The sequence below is a fragment of the Tachypleus tridentatus genome, chromosome 1 (assembly GCF_004210375.1).
Source record: "Tachypleus tridentatus isolate NWPU-2018 chromosome 1, ASM421037v1, whole genome shotgun sequence".
Lineage (NCBI taxonomy): Eukaryota > Metazoa > Arthropoda > Merostomata > Xiphosura > Limulidae > Tachypleus > Tachypleus tridentatus.
Window position 1 is genome coordinate 166,993,762 of NC_134825.1, and position 27,968 is coordinate 167,021,729.

The window sequence follows — 27,968 nt, forward strand, 5'->3', positions numbered from 1 at the left end:
GTTCTAGCCTCGTTCTAATCCAGTGCATCCGTGGGAGACCAAGGAGATTAACCATGATTGAACGTCAGTTATAATCTTGCCTCCTCTAGGTAGAGGTTGTTATAACAACGCATAGTTCTGTCAAGGGCCATGAAAATGGCTGTGCCCTGAGTACTATAGAAACAAGTGCCACTCCTCATGTTCCCCATGGTGTTGGCAATTGGCGTCCTTTTCTGAACGTTATTACTGTTGCTGTATTCGCTTCTAAGTTGCGTGATTGTGGAGACCATTCGTGTAGATAGATGGATGTTGTGTATTTCGGCTATAATCACATTCCAATCCACCTTATAGCAGAAGGATCCAGAGGTTTCAAAGCCAGTGTAGCATTGTTCAAAATTTGTGCCCAGAGGAGGTGGTTTCAATCGAAATAACGCAGCACGACGTTTGAGTCCACTAAATCAGGTTTGACTCTACACACGCACACAAAGCGCTGTTTATTATATGTTTGGTAATCAACTTGCATAGAAACTTGAATCAAAGCATATTTGTTTTTGATTGGACTAACTCTATGCAGTGACGTGTTGACGCGAGCTTTAGTCGTGACAAATGTCTATATTTGTGGAGTTACTGTTGGGCTACTATCTTTTAGCAACGAATAATGGGATATATTAGACATATTATAACACCCCCCTGACTGAAAGTACGAGCATATTTTGTGGGACGGGGATCCGAACCCATGACCCTCTGATTGCGAGTCAAATGCACGAACCACTTGGCCATGCCGGCCCCAAGAGCAACGTAAGCTTTACACGTAAAAGCACGCTACAAAGCAACGTGGGCCTGGTGGTTGGTGCGCTCGACTCGCAATCTGCTGGTTGTAGTTTCGAATCCTCTCGCCAAACATGCTCGCCCGGAAGGGCATTTGCTATGAAGTGATCTTCAATCTCACTTTTCGTCGGTAAAAGAGTAGCCCAAAAGTTGGCGGTAGGTGATGATGACTACTTTCATTCCCTCTAGTCCTTCACTGCTAAATTATAGATGAATATGGTAAATCTCAGGTTAAAGGTCAACAAGAAAAACAGTTAAAAACTGTTTTGATAACTTTTTTAATAGTATGTTAATATGAGATATAATTGTAAACTTCCTCATTTGGGGTGCGGGTTGGTCATTTCCCGCACTTTAAACTGTGTTATAAGAGTGGCCGTCTTCCTCCTGGTCGACAGTTCAAAATTATGTTTCGCAGTACAGAGCTGTCGTTGCTTTATCGAAAAAAAAAAGGAAAATGAAACAAATCTGACCATAAAAAAAGAACACAAGTGACAGTTTTAAGTATCAGAATGGTCAGCTCATTGTAACTTGAGCCATTCTTTGTTTTTGATGTTATACAACTCTCAAATACGTCCACCAATCTAACTTAATCCGTTCAGGCCGTATTCCCGGCATAGCGGGAATAGGAAACGCCCACATTTAAACGAGGTCAATCTAAAAATAAATCAGCCAATGAGAGTAAAGATAGGTTGTGAGTGCGGTATTGATATTATTTTGCAAATGGAAACCTCCCGTTAGCGCCAGTTTCGTTGTTTTCATAAAGGTATTTGCTAATTTGGTGATGGGCAAAGCATAGGTAGTCCATTGTGTAGTTTTGTGCTTAATTCTAAACAAAGCAAAATAATATATTGAAAATAGCATAGCTTGTGTGTGTATATGTATATATATATATATATTAGTGAAAATAATTACGTTTTAACGAAGTTAAGATAGCATGTTATTTCTTTATTTTTTATTTTTATTTCAGTTAATTTTTCACTTGGGAGAGCAGTCACCTTCCCACAAAACTATCTGCAGTCAGTGAAGGGTGCTATAAATGTGGATGTCGTGGGCTTGAGCATGCACATCTCGCTCTCCTAATTTCTATTTCTAATCTCTGTCTATTGCTACTCTTTATTTCTTATGTGACACTGGCGAATGGAGGTAAAGACAAAACTGACAGACGGTGTATTCCCACCACTTTGTGGGTCCTACTTCCGCAGTCACCTCCAAAACCAAGGGTACATTTTATAATCCCACATTGTAGCTTGTACCCTGGGATCTTTTCAGTTGATGCAGCGTTTTTTGTTTAATTTGCTTTTGTTTCGTTTTGTTTTTGAGTTAAAACAACTAATTATATATGTGTGTGGGTGTAATTAAAAAAACAAACAGCAGTAGGAACAACAAATAATTATCTAGTCATCACATAGCTAGTTACGAGCCAACAGACTTCATTTGTATAGCTGCAGCCCTAGATTCTCGAACTGCTATTTTAAAACTACCACTGATATGCACATAACGTTGTCACTTATTAAACTGCAGTTAAAAGCTACGTGAACGAGACGTTAATGTTAACCTGTTGGCTAGAGCGCTCAACTGGCAGTTTGCGAAGGCCAATCCCACTATTCGTTGATAAAAGAGTAGACCAAGAGTTGACGGTGGGTGATGTTGACCAGCTGCCTTCTCTCTGTCCTGGCATAATGAGGGCGCTCGATTCGTAAACTGAGAGTCGCGGGTTCGAATCCCTGTCTCACTAACCATGCTTGTTCCTTTAGCCGTTGGGGGGCCTTATAAAGTCCGAGTCAATCCCACTATTCGTTGGTAAAAGAATAGCTCAAGAATTTGCGGTGGGTGATGTTGACTAACTGCCTTCCCTCTAATCTATCACTGATAAATCAGGGGGGGCTAGCGCAGATAACCCTCTAATCGTTTTTTATGAAGTCCATAACAAACGTGTACGAAGTTTCCTGGATCATAGAATACTTTTTCATGAAATATAACATGCTGAAAAGATCTGAAGTTGTATTGTCTGATCTGGTACTAACTTATTGTAAAAGTAATACTGGATAGAGCTCGATATTATTTTTTAACATTGTTTAGCAGTAACAAACGATTGCTCTTTTTAATATTTAGTAATACTCATTGGACTACGGCATTTGTTACATATTTTAACAGTAATATTTAGTGGATTTCAGTATTATTATTTTTTTTTTACGTAGTTTAACAGTAATACTCATTGGGATGCGACCTACTTTTACAGGCCGCTGTTTCTGGTTTGCAAACCGAACTGTCCAATCAAATTTATCTGCCGAGTGGGGTGAGTTAAAATGTATTTTCATGCGAGTGGAGAAGTTACTGACTGAAGCTGTGTGTCTTTCAAGACCGATAATCTCATGAGTGTGTCTTGTTTTCTCGCGGGAAAGCCCGAAAAAAAAAAAAAAAAAAAAAAACAGTTAAATAGGATGTTCTTCAAAACCATGTATTACAGCTCTTTGTATGGCCGCGGGACATCCTGTATATCAGGGGGCAAAAGATTAGAATATATATATATACATCTACTTACAGTTCATGCATTAGATCCGCTACTTATGAAGTACCAATTGGTGATTACATAATAATTGAAACAAAATTATATCCAAAAATAACTTATAAATAACACGTAAATACACAATACCGTATAAAGTGAATTACAAAAAAAAAAAAGAGTTCAAATCCACACCAATGGAATAATACCAAATTTAAATGAGTACCATTAGCGTCTGTTAGTGATAAATAATTTTGTTAATACGTAATTGTTTCCACAGCCTGTGATACATGTAGACAAAACTCTCGTGGAACCACGTATAAAGGTTTAATAACTTTATTTAATAGCTTGTAATCCTGCTGAACGGAAAAGGGAAGACATTTGGACTTCTGTACCAAGGTCTTCTTCCCTTCACTGTGACTACTTATTTTAGTGTTTTATAAAGGTAAATACGGTCGTATTGTGAATCTCAATTGAACAGTGCTATGATTTTGAAAGTAGGACTGACCTGAAGAAGGTCTCAGTAGCGAAGCCGAAACGTCGTATTCCTGTTTTTAATTCAACAGACAGTTGCAGTCTAATATATTAGTTCTCAAACCTAATATGGTTGCTCTGCTTAAGTTCCACTTAAACAACTCGCTGTAGAAAACCAAGTAACAGACTTTCACGTACTCGGTATAATGTATTATTTATTCTTGAACTTGTACTAAGTCACGGGTTCAAATCTCCGTCGCACCAAACATGCTCGTCGTTTCAGCCGTGTGGCGTTATAATGTCACGGTCAATCCCACTATTAATTGGTAAAAAAGTAGCCCAAGAGTTGGCGGTGGGTGGTGATGATTAGCTGCCTTTCCTCTAGTCTTACACTGCTAAATTAGGGACGGCTAGCGCAGATAACTTTCGTGTAGTTTGCACGTTATTCCAAACCAAAACTTGTGTTAAGGTTGTAATCAACTGAGCACACGTATTATAAACAGTTATGTATTAGCTGGGTTGCAACGTTGCTTGTTATTGAATAAGTCTTGTGTAATTTTTTCTTAGATTTGTTTCGAAGGTAGAAAAACTTTTGTATCGATTAAAATGTCATAAAAATTAACATTTGACATAAAAATATTTCGTCTCTTTCATCGTTTTGAAATATCTTTTCCTTCCGAGCAAGAAATTAATTTAAGTTCTTCAAAGTTAAAGAAAAGTCTACGCGAAATCATCTTTTCAAAGAGCTTTCACGGCACTTGAAATAAACCTCTCTCCTGTAGTGTAGTTCGCGTACACACTAAAAACAGTGAAATTGGCTTTTTCGATATGTGTCATTTCTTATCCCGGACACATCGGTTTGAAACATAATTTGAAACGTGAAATTGATCCCTTCAGCAAATCGGTTTATTATTTCTCGTCTAACCATACGTCTGTGTCTGTGTTTGTACAAACAAGAATTAGGGCGTAACCAATATCGTTTTTCTTGGTAGCACAGACATGCGATTGGACAAGAGTTTCAAACAAGCAGAAAATCGATACCTGTATTCTCATTCAGGATGTGTCTCGTGCGGAAATTGTAATTTTGAACTGTTTACTGTATTGCTAAGAATACCTTATTTCGATATACCGGTGACTGTGCCTGTAAACTTAATTACAACTACTGTTTAATGTCATACGTCCGCTAGTGGTTCTGTTATTTCCTTTATCTATCTTCTTTCGAAGATTAACAATGGATAAAACAAATATTAACTCCGTAAAGAAACACATCAAATGTATAATCTCGTACCCACAGAGATTGAATATATTCTCGCTCACAGATACATCCAAACTTCCTCTGACCGTTTCCTACAAGAAGTGTATTGTAAGCACACACATATCCAATATTCAGTCATGTCATAATTGATTTTAACGTCAGTTTCTAAAAAAACCAAAAAAAACAATAATAACATACGGATAGTTATGTACGTTTTCTTGTTTCAATTTCTCTGACGATACAAGAAACGATAATGTTTATCACCACTGACTGCATAACGCCAATGTGTTTCTGTGTGTTAGTTTTATTTTTTCCAATACAGCTACACGTCACATACACGTAGCAACTCTTATAGGCATCCAATAAATCTTCTCAACTGTGTGACGCCCTGTCTTTGACAAGGTTTCTATTTAAGAAAATTGGCAGTTAATGTGAAAGTAATTTGAATGGCCTATTTAATCAATATTTGGTATTGGTTTAGACGAAACATTTTGGTATGTTAGAGTTGCATGTTTGTACTGCCGTTGTACTTTACCTAACGGATCTGAAATAAAATAAAAATCTTTAATAGATTTCGCGACTTGTGACAGGTGTTTTTTTCCAATGTAAAATCATTTTTAGAATATTAACTTGTGTGAGTTGAACACCCAAAAATAAAAACGCGAAAATATCTCATCAAGCTTTTAATACAAGTTGTTTGAATCTGAAGTGTAAGCAAGTTTATTTGAACTTCTATTGAATACATATTTGTAAAAATTGGTTTTGTAGGCAGAAATCCGAAAAACGTTTTGGTTTGTTTTAAATTTCGTGCAAAGCTACACGAGGGCTATCTGCGCTAGCCATCTCTAATTTAGCAGTGTAAGACTAGAGGGAAGGCAACTAGTCATCACCATCCACCGCCAATTCTTGGGATATTCTTTTACTAACGAATAGTGGGATTGACCGTCACATAATAACGCTCCCACGGCTGAAAGAGCGAGCATGTTTGTTGTGGCGGGGATTCGAACCCGCAACCTTTGGAATACGAGTCGAGTGCTTTAACCACCTGTCCATGCCGGCCCTCTGAAAAGGAAAGATGGGGGACGTAGTTATGCATTCAGATGGTATGTGAGGATATTTTTGCATCTTTTAAATACGTTTTATACCTGTATGGAAACTCGTATGTGTATGTATTTTTAGTTTTTTTATTTGAATATTTAATTTTACAGTACATCATTTTGGTGTTGTTGTTGTTTTTATTTGAACTACGCTGATAAAGCGTGGACTAATTGATTAGTGCACTCTGGGAGTACCAGTGCAGTATAAGAGTGATAGTGAAATACCAGCTAGAGAGAGTATCTCAAGTTCTGGCGACTGATGCTGTTAACTGGTTGCCTTCAATGTAGTATATCAGTTCAAGCTCAGAGACCAGTTGCGTAGATAGCCCTAATGTAGCTTTGCGCAGATACCAGAAACAAAGTTGTTCAACTATGTCTCACTCCCTCCTGTGTTACAGTGGTAAATTTGAGGACTAACTTCAGTAAAGTTTGGAGTTTTGGCCCAGCGGGAAACACAGCTCAGCTCTGAGGTTCAAACAAAATCGAACTTTGATCAACTATGTATATACAAGTCGCATGTTTTCTCACTTGCTGCATTTGTGTGGATAATACTAGTTGTTTTTAACACGTATAGTTCGAGTGGAACAAAAACGTGGATACCATCAAAATTACAAGTTTTTCGTGTATTCTATAATTACGGCCGTTTTGTGTTCATGTGTTCATTATCTGTATGTCAAAGCATTGAAAATCAGTGCTCAGATAGCCCTCGTGTAACTCTGCCGAAATTCAAAACAAAAACCACTAAAGTACCTTACTCAAACTAGAACATAAAAATGGCCCAAAATACTTCAATATGTTCTTGTATTGCGCCTATTAATGTTTATAGAAACTGTTAAGTGTAGTACTTGAAATGAAATTAAAAACAAGAGTAGTGTTTTTGTTAAATGAAAAAAAACTAAGTAACGTAAAACTTTCACACGGCATCAACTAGATTTCACGCATGTTCATTGTCGAAGAATATCCACAACTACGCGTTACAGTGAATGATCGAATAAACATGTATTATTTCGCATAAATTATGATATAGTACGAAACGATTCATCTGCATTACAAGGCCCATAAAACTGATTTTTGGAGAAACTTAATCAAGTCTATTGTTTCTTTTCGTTGTGTTTTCCACGAAAAAAGGACCGAAAGTAGTGTGTTGTCTGTCTGTCAGTCAGTGGATACTAAAATGACGTCACATAAGGGACGCTTAACGTCGCAATTTTTACTGTCGTGACGTCAGTAAAACGTCCTCGTGCCTTGTAACACAGGCAGATTTCTGAACTCCGCAAACTGCAGCACAAGATAACGTATGAACTTGAAAAATTAAAAATATTTTTTCTCTTAATATTTGGTTTTATTTACTCTTGAAACAGAACACTTATGTGAATCGTACCGAAACACATCTAGTATATCAAAATATTTGAGTTTTTATTAAAACAAAACTGGTTATCGTTTAATGTTCTTGAATAATTATGCTGCTGAGTCATCATTATTACGCTGTTTGTGAGGCGTGGAGTCATCATTATTACGTTGTTTTGGGAAACATTTTTTTGTGGCAGTCATTTAGAGATCAGAATGTGATATACACGATACACTCATGATATATAGTATACCGATAAACATAAAAGTGGGAAATTTTGAATTAATGTTGAAGAAGAAACTATGAATTTTCAGATCACGTAGGAACAGTGTGATACGATAGACGTGAAAGTTTTAAAGGATTATCGGTGATATATGTTTACTCTGTTGTCGTGTCTGTTCTCTCTTTTTTTTCCACTCGTTTGTGAACCTAGTGTTTGTCACTGGTGGTCTCTAATCACGTGATTGTTTTCAATATTCCGTCCAATGATTGGTTAAAAATGCCTAAACATGATTGGTTGTTTTAGATTTTGTTCCACTTCTCGATTGGTGGAGTGAATCGGTAAGCTTCCGAAGTGTATTATTTGTGGAGTACACAAGATTGAAATCGTTGGCTTTATTATGTCAAGAAATCAACTGCTGGTTCTGTGCGATCTAAATATAATTAGTGTCAGCTAATATGAACGTGTTACACGTATTCATCCATACTAATGGTCTTTTTGAGGTGTTTTTTTTATACCTTCATTGCTTGTCATGTAAGTATTGGTAAAGACTGAAATAACACGTTGTACTCGTCACGGGAATAATTATTTGCTCTTGACAGGTAACTAATAGTGTGTTACTTTTTCCTTAAGTACATAGCTACATACATAACAAGTGGCCGTTATGTGATTTCAGCAGTCCTTAAATAACTGCCGCCCATTTGTAAACTCCTGTCATCGGATTCTGGTTGAACGCCTTAGAGGGGCGTTGCTGCGACAATTTAATATGTAATGTAGTCCAGGTCTGATGTACATATGCATTTGTGAGAATGACAGGAAGAAAAGAACACTTGGTCGTTCTGCCACACCACAGGTATTTAATCCGTGTCATTGTCTCAGTGATTCCGTGTTTAATTCATGCACTGTATAGATATATAAACAATATATGCGCCTGAAATTTAAAAGAGTTGGAAAATAATATTTAATGTGGGAAAATTATTGCCAGTGTATTATTATAGCTTCTTAACTGATCTCGACTTATTTTACCCTCTACTGGACGAACATACGACGATAAAAAAAAACAGGCTTTTGTATGAACTTATTATGTAAATGGCCAGGTGGTTAAGGCACTCGACTCATAATCTGAGGGCCACACTAAACATGCTCGCCCTTTCAGCCGTGAGGGCGTTATAATATAACAGTCAGTTCCGCTATTTGTTGGTAAAATGGTAGCCCAAGAGTTGGCAGTGGGTGGTGATGACTATCTGCCTTCCCTCTAGTCTTACACTGCAAAACTAGGGACGGCTAGCGCCTATAGCTCTCGTGTAGCTTTGCGCGAAATCCAAAAACAAACAAACAAACAATCTTACGTAAATAGATCTTACACTGCACAATAGGTTTTTGAGGAATACATTTCGATAAGGTATAAATGGGTACGTTAAATATAAGTGACATTGGTCAATTGAGGAACCAATAGAAATAATTTTATGAATTATGTGGAATGACACCTGGAAGTGAGAACGTTAAACTTCGGAAATGAAGTAATTATATGTATATTAAACAACAAGGATAGATAGGTGTATAAAAGATAAAAATATTCACAGTTTATTATAACATTATCACAGCTTAAAAAAAAAACAACCGTCACTAACCCTTATAGATTCGTTATTGTAAGTACCACGTGGTATTCTTGTACATGCGTGTACCAGTTCCTGTAAACCCTAGTGATATATTTGTGAACGTACCATGGATTTTATATAAAAACTTAGATACACACGTTTACTTCACAAATTTTCTATCTTCACTGTTACAGAGTTAACATCTGTAACATGTAACATCTCGCACTTTGGTTTCTACACGTATGTCAAGAGTAAATGGGGGGCCGGCCAATTGTGGGAAGCGTTGATAGATAAACCGTAAAGGAGGAAGGGAATGTATTTATATAAATAATCCCGGTAATTTCGATCAATAGAAAATTCAAAGAAAACGAAACTAGTGAAGTATCTCTAAGATGCATAAACGAGAAGCATATGTATTGAAACCATCTGAGCGCAAAGTACAATACTGATCTTCATGAAGGTTGTCTTGTAAATATCATTTCATAAACCCCAAACTCTTGTGTGCCATCTATTATTAGATTTTTCTCGTTTCTGGGAAGACGAATAGTTTCGTTGTACTCTTTAACTTTGATCCACTGTTATTATAATATAAACAATTGATGCCAAGATATCACTTAAACTCTGGTTAAGTACAGCATAGCTATAATTTTCACACACAAAATCAGTGGTTAAGTACAGCATAGCTATAATTTTTACACACAAAATCAGTGGTTAAGTACAGCATAGTTATAATTTTTACACACAAAATCAGTGGTTAGTACAGCATAGCTATAATTTTTATATACAAAATCAGTGGTTAAGTACAGCATAGCTATAATTTTTATACACAAAATCAGTGGTTAAGTACAGCATAGCTATAATTTTTACACAAAATCAGTGGTTAAGTACAGCATAGCTATAATTTTTATACACAAAATCAGTGGTTAAGTACAGCATAGCTATAATTTTTACACACAAAAAACAACAATTACGAAGTGCACCAATGCCTGCGGTAGACTGTAATAATATGGAAAGCATATTTTTTCTATTCAAGCCAATTTATTTTTAACTTTATTACAAACTAGTGTGGTATTAATATATAAAAGAATGAAGTATTGATTTATTCTGTTAAGATTTATCATCGGAAGCGGTGTTGTCGTTAACACAAAGATTTCCACCGCTGTCGAGTACTCCTTCTCCTGTGGCTCAGCAGCAAGCTTGAGGACTTGTGTCGCTGAAATTCGGGGCTCGATCCCTGCGGGGTGCACGAAATAAATAGCCTATTGTGGAGCGTGTTGTTTAATAAACCCTCGTCGATCGATAAAGGCAATTTCGTGAAGTCAAGACCCTAGGGCTTTGTGTCAGCTTTCGTACGCGGACGGTTAAAGATTTGAGCAAAGCATATTGTATTGATTTAATGTATATAAAGTATCACAAAAATCTAGAAAGTTGGTTCTCTGTTAAAGAACCGGCTGTACATTTGATAATACTCTCACAGTTGAAGTTTCAGAGAGAAGTCGATAACACGTGGATTTGTATTTTGTTTGTTTATCGTGATATTAATTATCTCGTGACATCAGATGAAACAAAATGGTTTGAAGTAATGAATATGAGCTTTTCTTTAGAGATGGGAGGGGTAGAACCTTGTCGAAAGTTAACCCTCCTTACAGGGAAGTGTTCTACAATTTGTGTGGCAGTTCGAACAGTGTTTTATTGCAGTAGAGACAAAGTATGATGGGAGTAAATCGAAACCAGTGAAAAATAAGTATTTTTCAAGACCGTCTTTTAACTTTCGTCTCTCTTTCTGATTCTCTCCAGCTTCCACATTAAATTTAAATAGCGAATCATAAACATTAACCCCTACCCCATCCCTTTGTCTTTCCTTTAACTGTCCGTCAGGTGGAGCTCCCCTATCATTACTATTACGTCACTCACTCTCTGTGATGAGAAATTGACGATATATTGTTTAACGCATGTGCAGTCACATTTTTTTTTCGCCAGTTACCTTAAACCCTTCCGATAATTCTAGAAACAGAAAATCTCGGATTTCGTAAATTTTGTGTCTGTCATCATCTTCAATCCACGTCCGAGTTCGCGGGATTTACGACAACCGCGCGGAACGTGCGAGTAATACAGATATTGTTTGTTTGTGCGTGTATATATATTTTGACTGACTGTGTAAGATCGTCTCTACGTTGAAGCCCAAGAAAGTCACCCACTAGTTCAGCAGTACGTCTGGAGGCTTATAAATTTAAAAACAGAGTTTCAATATCCGTGGTGAGCACAGTATGGCATAAGATACCCCATTGTATGGTTTCGTTCTTAACAAGAACAAACTTGTATGTAGACAAAAAAAAAAGAAAAAAAAAGCCCTCTATCTGACATATGTTATGAATTTGGTCATCCTGGCGTTGGTAAGACCAACCTAAGTTAAGAATCTTTGTGATTAATATCTAATCAGACACACCTTAGGTGTGGTAAAAAAGTATGACTGAAAAAAGGATTGAGTGTGTGACTTGAATGAAACCAAGTTGAGTCCAAACTGGTAGCTACACTTATATTTATTTATTCATTAGTTAACCAGGCATCATTTTGTGTGTCTGTGGTTTTACTTACTATTGTGTCCTAAGTTGTGTCCTGCCAGTTTTTATTTTTTCCCCACAAGACACTATTGTGTGTCTTAATACATTTTAATATGTTTATATAGTGACATTTTATAAGCCAGTTCGATTGAGTATTGCTTTCCCCACACTGATTATAAAGCCCCGACCCAAATCTGTTTTTTTTTTGTAAGAAATAAGTATCTTATTTTACCGTCTTTCCCGTCTCTGTAAAATCCGTTTTTCGCGTCTTATACTGCGAATTTTGTTTTAAAGAAATATGTACAAAAACATTGTCCGCTCCTCCAAGTCAGCTATTTTTCCATATCCCATCAGATATGGTTGAACGTTACCACATTGTGTGCTGGGCCTGTAGACCTTGGCTCTTGTACCATTACCAGGAAAAACAAACAAGCATCTGAAAATATCGCACTCAGGTACCATAGATGTGTTATAAGAGTGAAGATCAAATTCCACTATTTGGTCGTATAAGAGTAGTCTGAGAGTTTGCGGTTAGTGTTGTTGACTAGCTGCCTTGTCTCTACACCATCAATTTAAAATATGGACTAGCACAGATAGCCGTATAGCTTTGCACGAAATTCTACTAATAAACCTGTAAGATGTGACTGTTTATTTGTGGTTTTTTTTGCAAGATTAACTGTATTCGTATACCACTTTCAAGTTGACACACTGTATTTGTCCATACACTTACTTCAGAATAAGTCACTCGTACACATGTTCAGATTCATGTGCTAGAAATTAATAAGAGGTAAACATGATTTTTCAAGTATTAATCAGATTCGAGTACAAATGTTGTTTTTTTCAGGAAAAATGTAATAAAATGGTATAATGTACTGGTTACGAGTAAAATGGAACAAGAAGCGATTGTTTGTCTGCGTTTTGATTTTTGTATCTTAAAGAAGTTTGTCTAAACAAGAAATATAATCAGTTGAAGCTGTTCGCGTTTGTGTTAATCAAAATATTCGTCATTTCTCGAGACTTTTGGGATAACAGTTTCAGTACTTTCTCTGTTGCCTTGAAGCACTCGACTTACCGCAATTTAAGTGCGAAAGGATAAATTGCCCTTTTGAAAGTAAATTATTTAATACAGCATGCTACGTTTGAAGCTGTAGTTTATGATAGATGTAGAGAGGTGGAACGTGTATACTGCAGTGCTTGGAATGTTCCTTTTGAAACCAGTGATAAACTGAACGTGTCTTTCATCGATTGTTCAGCGCGGAATTGTATGTCGCTAAAATAGAAATACATTTTTTAACTCAACTTATATTTAAATGTAAATTTCTGTTTGGAGTGGAACTTTATATTTAAATTATATATATATATATATTTCCCTCTGGACTCTCCGTTACTCTGTTTAGTTACAAATTGAACCAACGCTAGTTACTATGGAGACGAGAAAAAATACCGTAAGTTTCTAACAGTTTTATTTTGTATATACAGTATCTGTTTGAGTGTGTGGGGGGAGATGCATTGATAGGTTACGTTCTGTTCGTACTAACAAACGTTTATAAAGTTGTCGCATCATCAATTATACGAAGTTTCCACTAGCCCCCCCAACCCTCCTTTATTTTCAATTTTTTTACTCCAAAAACAGAACATTTGTGAATTAAAACATCGTTGGACTCGACCGGTGGAGGTACTGGCATTATAAAAAGCTGATGTGAAACTGGTGTTTGGTTTCTTCACAGCTGTACGTACCTTGAATGTTGAATGTACGAATTAAATGAAGCGTTGTAATGTTTTTGTTTCTCATAGTAACGGCATTACAAATCGACGTACGCGAGTAAAACAAGGCTTATCTGAAAAACATTGTGTTCACGTTTCCACACGTGTATATTCTAAATATTGAACTCACTGTTCGTTGTGTTTGTTGCTAGGTGAGGTGTGATTGATACACAAAGTAAACCTGTAATATTTAATAAATATCGGTTGATTAAAGAATGTAACATTCACAAATGCCCCCTCTGTCTATCTTTATTATATTTACGGACAGAAGCAGCTTTGTGTGGTGGAAAGGCGTGGCATATCTAGCGTACCTCCCCCCCTCTACTCCTATGAGATACACTAGTAACTAACATCTGATTGTGTCATTTTCTTCTCAGTCCACAGGCACACGAGTGATGTATGTTTCCCTGAAGCCTTAAGGTAGAGGGCGTGACGGTATATATCGGGGTAGCTATATGGAGCACGTGGGCTTTGATGTGAGGTCTCGATAGCAAGAGAATGTAATTGATGACCAGAAATCAACCTGTGAAACAAATGTGATTATTTTGAAGTAACCGTACATTCCTTTAAAACAGATCTCTTTCCAATATGAAACTTTATTCCGTCTAGATATAACTCTTAATTCACATGTTTTAATATGATTGTGGCTACCTTCTTCACTAGAAACAATTCCTGTTTTTAGTATACGTTTGTAAAAATCCATATTTTATTTCACACACACACAAAGTGTTTCAACGTTAAAACATAATATGTTTATCTACTCCTGATAAACTGACAGTTGTACCTGTGATAAGATCTTGATGTCTATAGAAATGGATAAGTAGGGTTTAAGGAAGACGAACAGATGGATAAGTAGGATATAAGGAAAACGAACAAATGGATAAGTAGGATATAAGGAAAACGAACAAATGGATAAGTAAGATATAAGGAAAACGAACAGATGGATAAGTAGGATATAAGGAAAACGAACAGATGGATAAGTGGGATATAAGGAAAACGAACAGATGGATAAGTGGGATATAAGGAAAACGAACAAATGGATAAGTAGGGTATAAGGAAAACAAACAAATGGTCAAACGACCATTATGGTTAAAACGTTGACTATATATTTCTCCTTCCGTTACACCAGTTAAAACCTTTTGGTTGTTGTTCTTTTCAGACTTCCTACTTTCTTATTACATTATTATTTTAGTTTTAAATAACATGTACTTCGCTTTCTTTCACTTTGATAACATCTGATGGTGTCCACCTAATTGTTATTCGTATTAGTGAAATTGTAACAAACTTTTGTTTAAGAGCAACTTATGCTTTGTTAACTTGGTTTCTGGAGGTAGAAAGAACGATTTATTGGTGATTCCTTTACCTTTGAAACCAATTTCGTCATCGTTGACTGTGTTTAGTCTGATGGTCATTGTTTCTACAGATATTTGCTTTTAGCCGTGAGGGCGTCATAAGGTGACGATCAGTCATGCCATTCGTTGATAAAAGAGTTGGCGGTGTGTGTGGATGACTACCTGCCTTCCCTCTCGTCTTACACTGCTAAATTAAGAACGACTATCGCAAAGATCAAATCACTCTACAAAGGGTTGAGGACGTTATACAAAATAACGATTTTGGAGCAACAGTGCGTCGTTACAGTCTTTGTAACCAATTCCGATTGTGCTCTCTCTGACGACCGTGCAACCTGACAGTATCCCTGCAGTGTTGTTTACATTGCAGAAGATTCTGGAGAAAGGATATCATGTCCAAAGCACGTCTCATTTTTGCAACATGAACTAGTGCTTAGGACGTTTGACTCGTAATCTGCTGATCGATGGTTCGAACTTCATCAACGATCACACTCGTCCTTTTGGCTGTGGAGACATTAAAATGTGACAGTCAATCTCACTATTTAATTAGAGTAGTCCAAAAAATGGCGTTGTGTGGTATTGACTAGATTCCTTCCCCTAGTCTGTCATCTCTGAATTAGAGACAGGTAGCACAGATAGTCCTCGAACAGCTTTGCGCGACATTCATACATTCATAACAAACCAAACCACTCTCCCTAACGCGGTCTGGTATGGTCTGGTGGGTTAAGGCGTTCGACTCGTAATCTGAGGGTCGCGGGTTCGAATCCCCATCGCACCAAACATGCTCGCCCTTTCAGCCGTGAGGGCGTTATAATGTACGGTCAGTCACACTATTCGTTAGTAAAAGAGTAGCCAAAGAGTTGTTGATGGGTGATGATGACTAGCTAACTGCCTTCCTTTTAGTCTTACATTGCTAAATTATGGACAGGTAGCTTTACGCGAAATTAAATAGCAATCAAACTCTCCCAAACTCGCGCTTTGTCCTTATGTGCGTTTATTGGTAACAAACTTCTCATTCGACTGGAATAACAGCTACCTAAACGCCTGGAACCGTTCGAACCGCTAAAACATTAGTATTATTTTAGCTTGTAATTAACAAATCTGTATATTGTTCTGTATACCACAAGAAGTTATTATTTTGAAAAACGATTTCGATTTGAAAGTGTATTTTTTGAAACGGCAGACGTGAATGTAAGTGGTTTTACTAGCGACAAATGCTTGTGTTCAATAATGTATCTACTTTATTGGTTTAAAACAATTGATATTCTTTATTCCAGTCAGGCCCGGCATGGCCTAGCGCGTAAGGCGTGCGACTCGTAATCCGAGGGTCGCGGGTTCGCGCCCGCGTCGCGCTAAACATGCTCGCCCTCCCAGCCGTGGGGGTGTATAATGTGACGGTCAATCCCACTATTCGTTGGTAAAAGAGTAGCCCAAGAGTTGGCGGTGGGTGGTGATGACTAGCTGCCTTCCCTCTAGTCTTACACTGCTAAATTAGGGACGGCTAGCACAAATAGCCCTCGAGTAGCTTTGTGCGAAATTCCCAAACAAACAAACAAACAAACAAACTTTATTCCAGGGGGTTTCTTACAGAATTTTTCTGGAGTGGGGGTAGCATTTTATTTAGTAACTCGTGTGATGTGGCTCGAAGTGTTCAGTTGATTTCAATTAAGCACAAAGTTACACAATAGGCTACCTTGCTCTGCCCATCACGGGTATCGAAACTCGGTTTCTAGCGCTGTGAGTCCTTAGACATATACCGCTATGCCGCTGGAGTTTGATTGTATCCTTCGAGATTTTTAGAGGTTTCTCTGAAATGATTCAATTTTAAAGGTACGTAATAGTTTCTCACCAAAGGTTATCAACTGGATATAAAAACATCAAATAATCCAGAGGTGAATTTAAGGGGAATCCTCCCCCTAACCAACGGTAATAAAATTCCTTAATTGTTATAGCTGGAAATTAAGTTAATAATAGTGTTTATCTGCAACAAATGTATTTTGTGTGTGTATTGTGGTCTGTTTTTCCCACACACACTCAACAGGACAGCCTCCTTCTCACACGACAACAATAATAACAAGAGGGCAGAATGCATTTTTACAGTTTTTCTTCTTGTTATATGTTTATGTTCTATTATTTATTTTAACAGAAACAGCGAAACGTCACTGACTAGGGGGGAGCCCGTATTTTATAACGTTTTCATTGTCCGAAATGTTATTTACCCTTTTTCTTCCATCATTGTGTTTTTTGCATAAATAATTCCACTATTTGTTTCATGTATGTTTGTCTAAACTCTAAAGACATTATTTGTTATATACATTGAGAGTATCTTTGCAGCTAAATATAGCATTGTTTGTTATTGTTTCTAGGCGTTTATGTCACCACGGTATCCAGGCGGGCCGAGACCAGGAGTACGGATGCCGCAACAGGTGGATTTTAACGTAAGTAGATCTTAAATCTACAGTTAAATAAAGAAAATATAATTAATCTCTGATTACTGATGAGTTGTTTTTTTTTTAAATCTCGTTTTTGTTTATCTGTGATTTCATTGAAATATAATTAGTAACATCTGTTTTGTTTTTATAAAAGGAAGGATAAGGTAGGTGGTAAAGTAGATTGATTTTCCATGTTTGGTGAAACTTGTTTTTTACATGCATGTTAGTTAGAAAGTAGTGAGTGAGTTCACTTATATCGTATGTACTCGATTATTAGGCGATGATTTTTTGAATAATAATTAAGCTGTAAAATTTATAGTTGCCTTATAATCGCGTATGATCACAGGCCCCTTGTCCCTACCCTATCACATTCCTAAAATGTCCAGATAGCTTCGATCTATATATACTGTCCATTTCGCTTTTGGTAGTTATTAATCCTTACAGCTAATCCACCTTCAGAGTGTTTAGTTTTACTGTTGATTTTGTGGACCTAAAAAAGAAAGTTGTGACATTTATTTTTATTTCCCATGGTTTCTGAAAAAAAATGAGCCGCCTTATATTCGAGATCGTCTTATAATCGGGCCAACACGGTATGCACGTTTATGGAGCACCAGTAAATCAGTAAATAATCAATAAATGGTTAGAAATGATATTTATTCGTAGTGTAGCATTCAGCGAAAGAGAAGTGAAGTCAGTAAGCTCTAAATAGTAGAAACGATGTTTTTCCTGGTGTAGCATTCTGTGAAAGGGAAGTAAAATCAGTAAGCTGTAAATAGTAGAAACTGTTTTCTTCTAGTGTAGAATCCATTATAGCCGTTATGGTGCATCTTGAATTAGGTTAGGCTAGTGCTTGAAATAAATATCTAAAAAAAGGGGGGGGGTTGCGTGCATTTAAAACCTACAAAAGGACGTTCGTCCTAGTTTTGCAGCTCGTTTTTTTTAAGTTTCGGCGCATATTTGTAGTTCAGGACGGAGATAGTTTACATACTCTGTAACAAACATGCATTCAAACCGTTCCAGGAGAGAGAGACAGATATTACCGCTCTAGTATCTCCCGCGTGTAGAATTTCTTTAGAAAGAAAAACTGTGTAATATTGTGTATTAAGATGCTCTTTGACAAAGATTTGTTTGTTTCTTACAAATGTAAGTAAAAGTTATATATGTCTTTCACATATGTATTTTTTCTATTCAATTCATATCATTCTTTTCTGTCCAGTACCTACTGGTCTTATTCTTTGGGTAAAGCTTCACAATAACCCACAGAAAAGTACGAAATATATAGTATTTCAGACAGAGAGGAAACCTATTTTTGTTTCTAATGTGTGTGTGTGTATGGCTCACTTCATACTAAACGAAATGAAGTTCACGTGACTGCACACACTCAGTGGATAACTGTGTCGTAACCACATAACATAATACACAATATTTCTCATGACTGTTTACTAACAAAACTCAATTTCATTATAATCGTGTTCACAGCATTATTTGAACTATTCATAACAGTGTACATATAACAATCAGTAATATAATAATCATTTACTTTTTGAAATGAACATTCAAAATAAAGATGTTTCTCAGCAGTGCATTGGATCAATGAATACGTTGGTTTGCGCTATACCACACTTGGGAAACAGACTACTGCTAACACGTGTTGTAAAGCATTTCACACAAAGAGACAGACAGTGAGGAAAAGCTTTATCAACATTTTCTGTTTAACGAAGAGAACGATCAAACATAAATGGAACACTTAGTTTTTCTTTGTTGTTTTTTTTTTCCTTCTTACTGCTTGTGCCTATCGTGACCATTTGACGTCACAAAGACATTGTCTCAGTCACAACCGTTTATAATAAATAGTTCCAGTCTGTATTTCGATTGATTACTTTCTTCTATTTGACCTTGTCTGTGTGACGACTGACTTTGTTATTTTTACAATCCTTGTTTTTCTCACATGTAGCTAGTTTCTTTTATCAGTCCTTGCTTTTCTCGCCTGTGGCTAGTTTCTTTTATCAGTCCTTGTTTTTCTCACATGTGGCTAGTTTCTTTTATCAGTTCTTGTCTTTCTCACGAGTGGCCAGTTTCTTTTAATGGTCCTTGTCTTTGTCACGTGTGGCTAATTTCTATTATCAGTCTTTTTTCTCACGAGTGACTAGTTTCTTTTGAGTCTTTGTCACGTGTGGCTAGTTTCTTTTATCATTCCTTGTTCTCACGATTGGCTAGTTTCTTTTACCAGTCCTTGTCTTTCTCACGTGTGACTAGTTTCTTTTATGAGTCGTTGTCTTTGTCACGTGTGGCTAATTTCTATTATCAGTCTTTTTTCTCACGAGTGACTAGTTTCTTTTGAGTCTTTGTCACGTGTGGCTAGTTTCTTTTATCATTCCTTGTTCTCACGAGTGACTAGTTTCTTTTACCAGTCCTTGTCTTTCTCACGAGTGGCTAGTTTCTTTTACCAGTCCTTGTCTTTCTCACGAGTGGCTAGTTTCTTTTACCAGTCCTTGTCTTTCTCACGAGTGGCTAGTTTCTTTTACCAGTCCTTGCTAGTTAGTCTTTTACCAGTCCTTGTCTTTCTCACGAGTGGCTAGTTTCTTTTACCAGTCCTTGTCTTTCTCACGTGTGGCTAGTTTCTTTTATGAGTCCTTGTCTTTGTCACGTGTGGCTAATTTCTATTATCAGTCTTTTTTCTCACGAGTGACTAGTTTCTTTTGAGTCTTTGTCACGTGTGGCTAGTTTCTTTTATCATTCCTTGTTCTCACGAGTGGCTAGTTTCTTTTACCAGTCCTTGTCTTTCTCACGAGTGGCTAGTTTCTTGGCTAGTTTCTTTTACCAGTCCTTGTCTTTCTCACGAGTGACTAGTTTCTTTTACCAGTCCTTGTCTTTCTCACGAGTGGCTAGTTTCTTTTACCAGTCCTTGTCTTTCTCACGAGTGACTAGTTTCTTTTACCAGTCCTTGTCTTTCTCACGAGTGGCTAGTTTCTTTTACCAGTCCTTGTCTTTCTCACGAGTGGCTAGTTTCTTTTATGAGTCGTTGTCTTTGTCACGTGTGGCTAATTTCTATTATCAGTCTTTTTTCTCACGAGTGACTAGTTTCTTTTGAGTCTTTGTCACGTGTGGCTAGTTTCTTTTATCATTCCTTGTTCTCACGATTGGCTAGTTTCTTTTACCAGTCCTTGTCTTTCTCACGAGTGGCTAGTTTCTTTTATCAGTCCTTGTCTTTCTCACGAGTGGCTAGTTTCTTTTACCAGTCCTTGTCTTTCTCACGAGTGGCTAGTTTCTTTTACCAGTCCTTGTCTTTCTCACGAGTGGCTAGTTTCTTTTACCAGTCCTTGTCTTTCTCACGTGTGACTAGTTTCTTTTATGAGTCGTTGTCTTTGTCACGTGTGGCTAATTTCTATTATCAGTCTTTTTTCTCACGAGTGACTAGTTTCTTTTGAGTCTTTGTCACGTGTGGCTAGTTTCTTTTATCATTCCTTGTTCTCACGATTGGCTAGTTTCTTTTACCAGTCCTTGTCTTTCTCACGAGTGGCTAGTTTCTTTTACCAGTCCTTGTCTTTCTCACGAGTGGCTAGTTTCTTTTACCAGTCCTTGTCTTTCTCACGAGTGGCTAGTTTCTTTTACCAGTCCTTGTCTTTCTCACGAGTGGCTAGTTTCTTTTACCAGTCCTTGTCTTTCTCACGAGTGACTAGTTTCTTTTACCAGTCCTTGTCTTTCTCACGAGTGACTAGTTTCTTTTACCAGTCCTTGTCTTTCTCACGAGTGGCTAGTTTCTTTTACCAGTCCTTGTCTTTCTCACGAGTGGCTAGTTTCTTTTACCAGTCCTTGTCTTTCTCACGAGTGACTAGTTTCTTTTACCAGTCCTTGTCTTTCTCACGAGTGACTAGTTTCTTTTACCAGTCCTTGTCTTTCTCACGAGTGGCTAGTTTCTTTTACCAGTCCTTGTCTTTCTCACGAGTGGCTAGTTTCTTTTACCAGTCCTTGTCTTTCTCACGAGTGACTAGTTTCTTTTACCAGTCCTTGTCTTTCTCACGAGTGGCTAGTTTCTTTTACCAGTCCTTGTCTTTCTCACGAGTGGCTAGTTTCTTTTACCAGTCCTTGTCTTTCTCACGAGTGGCTAGTTTCTTTTACCAGTCCTTGTCTTTCTCACGAGTGGCTAGTTTCTTTTATGAGTCGTTGTCTTTCTCACGAGTGACTAGTTTCTTTTACCAGTCCTTGTCTTTCTCACGAGTGGCTAGTTTCTTTTACCAGTCCTTGTCTTTCTCACGAGTGGCTAGTTTCTTTTACCAGTCCTTGTCTTTCTCACGTGTGGCTAGTTTCTTTTATCATTCCTTGTTCTCACGATTGGCTAGTTTCTTTTACCAGTCCTTGTCTTTCTCACGAGTGGCTAGTTTCTTTTACCAGTCCTTGTCTTTCTCACGAGTGGCTAGTTTCTTTTACCAGTCCTTGTCTTTCTCACGAGTGGCTAGTTTCTTTTACCAGTCCTTGTCTTTCTCACGAGTGACTAGTTTCTTTTACCAGTCCTTGTCTTTCTCACGAGTGACTAGTTTCTTTTACCAGTCCTTGTCTTTCTCACGAGTGGCTAGTTTCTTTTACCAGTCCTTGTCTTTCTCACGAGTGACTAGTTTCTTTTACCAGTCCTTGTCTTTCTCACGAGTGGCTAGTTTCTTTTACCAGTCCTTGTCTTTCTCACGAGTGGCTAGTTTCTTTTACCAGTCCTTGTCTTTCTCACGAGTGACTAGTTTCTTTTACCAGTCCTTGTCTTTCTCACGAGTGACTAGTTTCTTTTACCAGTCCTTGTCTTTCTCACGAGTGACTAGTTTCTTTTACCAGTCCTTGTCTTTCTCACGAGTGGCTAGTTTCTTTTACCAGTCCTTGTCTTTCTCACGAGTGGCTAGTTTCTTTTACCAGTCCTTGTCTTTCTCACGAGTGGCTAGTTTCTTTTACCAGTCCTTGTCTTTCTCACGAGTGACTAGTTTCTTTTACCAGTCCTTGTCTTTCTCACGAGTGGCTAGTTTCTTTTACCAGTCCTTGTCTTTCTCACGAGTGGCTAGTTTCTTTTACCAGTCCTTGTCTTTCTCACGAGTGACTAGTTTCTTTTACCAGTCCTTGTCTTTCTCACGAGTGGCTAGTTTCTTTTACCAGTCCTTGTCTTTCTCACGAGTGGCTAGTTTCTTTTACCAGTCCTTGTCTTTCTCACGAGTGGCTAGTTTCTTTTACCAGTCCTTGTCTTTCTCACGAGTGACTAGTTTCTTTTACCAGTCCTTGTCTTTCTCACGAGTGACTAGTTTCTTTTACCAGTCCTTGTCTTTCTCACGAGTGACTAGTTTCTTTTACCAGTCCTTGTCTTTCTCACGAGTGGCTAGTTTCTTTTACCAGTCCTTGTCTTTCTCACGAGTGGCTAGTTTCTTTTACCAGTCCTTGTCTTTCTCACGAGTGGCTAGTTTCTTTTACCAGTCCTTGTCTTTCTCACGAGTGACTAGTTTCTTTTACCAGTCCTTGTCTTTCTCACGAGTGGCTAGTTTCTTTTACCAGTCCTTGTCTTTCTCACGAGTGGCTAGTTTCTTTTACCAGTCCTTGTCTTTCTCACGAGTGACTAGTTTCTTTTACCAGTCCTTGTCTTTCTCACGAGTGACTAGTTTCTTTTACCAGTCCTTGTCTTTGTCACGTGTGGCTAGTTTCTTTTATCAGTCCTTGTCTTTCTCACGAGTGGCTAGTTTCTTTTACCAGTCCTTGTCTTTGTCACGTGTGGCTAGTTTCTTTTATCAGTCCTTGTCTTTCTCACGAGTGGCTAGTTTCTTTTACCAGTCCTTGTCTTTGTCACGTGTGGCTAGTTTCTTTTACCAGTCCTTGTCTTTGTCACGTGTGGCTAGTTTCTTTTATCAGTCCTTGTTCTCTCAAGTGGCTAGTGTCTTTTATGAGTCGTTGTCTATGTCACATGTGGCTAGTTTTTTTTATCAGTCCTTGGCTATCTGAAAGTAGTCTGACTTGCTGCTTCTACTTGCATTTTCTGTACAACGATGTTGTTTTTTTCGATGTTTAATTATTAGACAGTCTGAGAACTTTTACTTTATTCTGAACCCAGATTGTGTTTCCCATATATGGCTTTCCACACATTTTTCTTAAATCGATTAAGTTTTGATAAAAGTTAACTGCTGATTTCAGTGTGTTTATGAACTGTAAATATTGCCACGTGCAGCAGTGAAAGTCAGGTTTACGGCATATAACAATTTCTTTTATCTCTGTCATCTTCATTCGACTGTATCAGAGTTTTTCTGCCTGTTGAAAACTTATTACTGAAATGACGTCGTCTAGAACTACAGTACGTGTACAACGATAGTTTCTTAGACGAAAGAGCAATGACTAGAATTACTATTTTATTGTTACATGTCTATCCACAACAATTGCTGGAGACGTTTAGAAACACTGTATTATGGATCATTACGTATATTGCCTTGTCGTTTCAAACATTTTTTCCAAAATTCTTTCATTAATATTATTGCATCATGTATTCGCTGTTGTACTGTTTCACGAAATGTTTTCAAAATTGCTTTCATGAATTTTATTGGATAAACTGCATAACTTTCTAGAATAATCCATCATTCACCCTTGTTATATATCAACATCAGCAATATTTTAAATCGCGTTTCTTTTCATAACAGAGGCACATAGATGGTTATAACAGTGGGTAATTAGGTAAAAAGTAACGAATCGAAGCTACATTTTATACATTTGACAGTAGTTAAGCCTTCTCTGGTGATGGTAGTTAATCAGATTTTATTAAGTTGGTTGGTAAAACTAACAGTTCTAGTTGTTCACTGCGTCAAACTTCAATATATCTAGATGTAATTATTTCCATGCCTTTGATTACTGGCTAAAACGAGACCCGGACGCTTAGAAAGAAAGTCTTAGAAGCGTAACATTTCTATCAGTTAATAACACGGGTTCTGTTTTCCCATTATAGAATTTTTATACATAGAAGGAAGTCATTACGTCGAGATTACTTTCATACCAAGTTGAGGCAGTGAAGGAAGAAAAAAATGTACAAGTTGTTCGTTCCGTATTTTGATTAACTTGCCTCGCGAGGCGTGAAATGCTATGGACATGTTTTCATTAGAAAGTACAGACTTCGTGAAATGCTATGGACATGTTTTCATTAGAAAGTACAGTTCTTCAACGAGCGAGCAGATGGCGCTTTGTAGCAGATATTTATTATTGTTGGTGATGTACATACACCTTAAATACAACTAGCTTACACAGACGACGGAATTTATAAAGTAAATAGTAATAATAACAATATCTTGTTTGATTTAAATTGTGTCATGTATAATAAAAAGTGAATTTACTTTACTGTAATTAACACTTCTGTGAATATCTTTTTAAAACACACATATAATATGTTTTTGTTCGTATATACAGGTGTTAATTCTGGAAGAGATCCGTGGTTTTGTCACAAACTTAAAACGTAGGAAGTGAACTAAGTGTAGCAGCAGCAATCAAGGGGAGAAAGATGACCCCCACCCCTTTTGGAACATTTGGATACTACTTGATACCCCCCACCTCTTTTGGAACATTTGGATACTACTTGATACCCCCCACCTCTTTTGGAACATTTGAATACTACTTGATACCCCCACCTCCTTTGGAACATTTGGATACTACTTGATACCCCTCACTTCTTTTGGAACATTTGAATACTACTTGATACCCCACCTCCTTTGGAACATTTGGATACTACTTGATACCCTCCACCTCTTTTGGAACATTTGAATACTACTTGATACCCCTCACCTCTTTTGGAACATTTGAATACTACTTGATACCCCACCTCCTTTGGAACATTTGGATACTACTTGATACCCTCCACCTCTTTTGGAACATTTGAATACTACTTGATACCCCTCACCTCCTTTGGAACATTTGGATACTACTTGATACCCCTCACCTCTTTTGAAACATTTGAATACTACTTGATACCCTCACCTCTTTTGGAACATTTGAATACTACTTGATGCCCCACCTCCTTTGGAACATTTGGATACTACTTGATACCCCCCATCTCTTTTGGAACACTTGAATACTACTTGATACTCCCACCTACTTTGGAACACTTTGATACTACTTGACAACCTCACCTCTTTTGGAACATTTCAATACTACTTGATACCCCCACCTCCTTTGGAACATTTGGATACTACTTGATACTCCTCAACTCTTTTGGAACATTTGGATACTACTTGATACCCCCACCTCCTTTGGAACATTTGGATACTACTTGATACCCCCACCTCTTTTGGAACATTTGGATACTACTTGATACCCCCCATCTCTTTTGGAACATTTGAATACTACTTGATACCCCACCTCCTTTGGAACATTTGGATACTACTTGATACCCTCCACCTCTTTTGGAACATTTGAATACTACTTGATACCCCTCACCTCTTTTGGAACATTTGAATACTACTTGATACCCCTCACCTCCTTTGGAACATTTGGATACTACTTGATACCCCCCACCTCCTTTGGAACATTTGGATACTACTTGATACCCCTCACCTCTTTTGGAACATTTGAATACTACTTGATACCCCTCACCTCTTTTGGAACATTTGAATACTACTTGATACCCCCCACCTCTTTTGGAACATTTGGATACTTCTTGATACCCCTCACCTCTTTTGGAACATTTGAATACTACTTGATACCCCCCACCTCTTTTGGAACATTTGAATACTACTTGATGCCCCACCTCCTTTGGAACATTTAGATACTAATTGATACCCCCACCTCCTTTGGAACATTTGGATACTACTTGATACTCCCACCTCTTTTGGAACATTTGAATACTACTTGATACCCTCCACCTCTTTTGGAACATTTGAATACTACTTGATGCCCCACCTCCTTTGGAACATTTGGATACTACTTGATACCCCCCACCTTTTCTGGAACATTTGAATACTACTTGATACCCCCCACCTCTTTTGGAACATTTGGATACTACTTGGTACCCCCCACCTCTTTTGGAACATTTGAATACTACTTGATACCCCTCACCTCTTTTGGAACATTTGAATACTACTTGATACCCCACCTCCTTTGGAACATTTGGATACTACTTGATACCCCCCATCTCTTTTGGAACACTTGAATACTACTTGATACTCCCACCTACTTTGGAACATTTGGATACTACTTGATACCCCTCACTTCTTTTGATGATTTGGAACATTTGGATACTACTTGATACCCCCCACCTCTTTTGGAACATTTGAATACTACTTGATACTCCCACCTCCTTTGGAACATTTGGATACTACTTGATACCCCCCACCTCTTTTGGAACATTTGAATACTACTTGATACCTCCACCTCTTTTGGAACATTTAGATACTACTTGATACCCCCCACCTCTTTTGATGATTTGGAACATTTAGATACTACTTGATACCCCCCTTTTCTTTTGATGATTTGGAACATTTGGATACTACTTGATACCCCCCACCTCTTTTGGAACATTTGAATACTACTTGATACCCCCCACCTCTTTTGGAACATTTGAATACTACTTGATACCCCCACCTCTTTTGGAACATTTAGATACTACTTGATACCCCCCACCTCTTTTGATGATTTGGAACATTTGGATACTACTTGATACCCCCCACCTCTTTTGATGATTTGGAACATTTAGATACTACTTGATACCCCCACCTCTTTTGATGATTTGGAACATTTGGATACTACTTGATACCCCCCACCTCTTTTGGAACATTTGAATACTACTTGATACCCCCCACCTCTTTTGGAACATTTGAATACTACTTGATACCCCCACCTCTTTTGGAACATTTAGATACTACTTGATACCCCCCACCTCTTTTGATGATTTGGAACATTTGGATACTACTTGATACCCCCACCTCTTTTGATGATTTGGAACATTTAGATACTACTTGATACCCCCACCTCTTTTGATGATTTGGAACATTTAGATACTACTTGATACCCCCCACTTCTTTTGATGATTTGGAACATTTGGATACTACTGATATGAGGCGCAAAAGCTGACATATGTCTAAAACTGTCAGGCTTGGTCATCTTCACTCCCTCCTGTGGTTCTTTCATCCGACTTTAGATACCCCTAGCGGTATTTGTTTGCATAATTAGTCAAGTAGAGTCCAACTACATAGATGTAGAAACTTTACAAATAACGAATAAACTAGTAGACAGAAAACACGTGGTAGTGGTAAAGATCAGAACTTTTTATTTTTTAACTCTGTTTGTGTAAATCTGTCCCCAAAAAACAAACATTCAAAATGTTGCGCGCAAAATGTTTGCATCACATTCTGTCAGCCATAGTCGCCTACACTAACGTCATGTGATTTCAACCGCCGTTGAAGGGTTAATGAAAGAGATAAATTAGTATATACTTGTTTGTGTAGGAAGTTTCAAAGCAGCTTCACAAAAAACAAAATAAAAACGTGTTTTAGTTGTCACGCAAAGACTTACAACAAAACCTGTGTTGGTGGTATGCGTTTTAAAAATGTTCTTAGATCGAATTAACTG

General features: G+C 37.5%; 1 protein-coding gene across 11 annotated transcripts in view; it reads left to right on the forward strand.

Annotated features, from left to right (window-relative positions):
• Positions 1-27,968, forward strand: part of LOC143229871 (single-stranded DNA-binding protein 3-like) — a 258,681-nt gene that overhangs the window by 179,198 nt on the left and 51,515 nt on the right. For all 11 annotated transcript variants that reach the window (XR_013016106.1, XR_013016118.1, XR_013016107.1 and 8 more), the window contains one exon: positions 17,343-17,414. Coding sequence is in view for 8 of the 11 variants with exons in the window: in XM_076462733.1 (XP_076318848.1) it covers positions 17,343-17,414 (72 nt within the window). In the remaining 3 variants the exon portion in view is untranslated. The remainder of the gene's footprint in view (positions 1-17,342; positions 17,415-27,968) is intronic.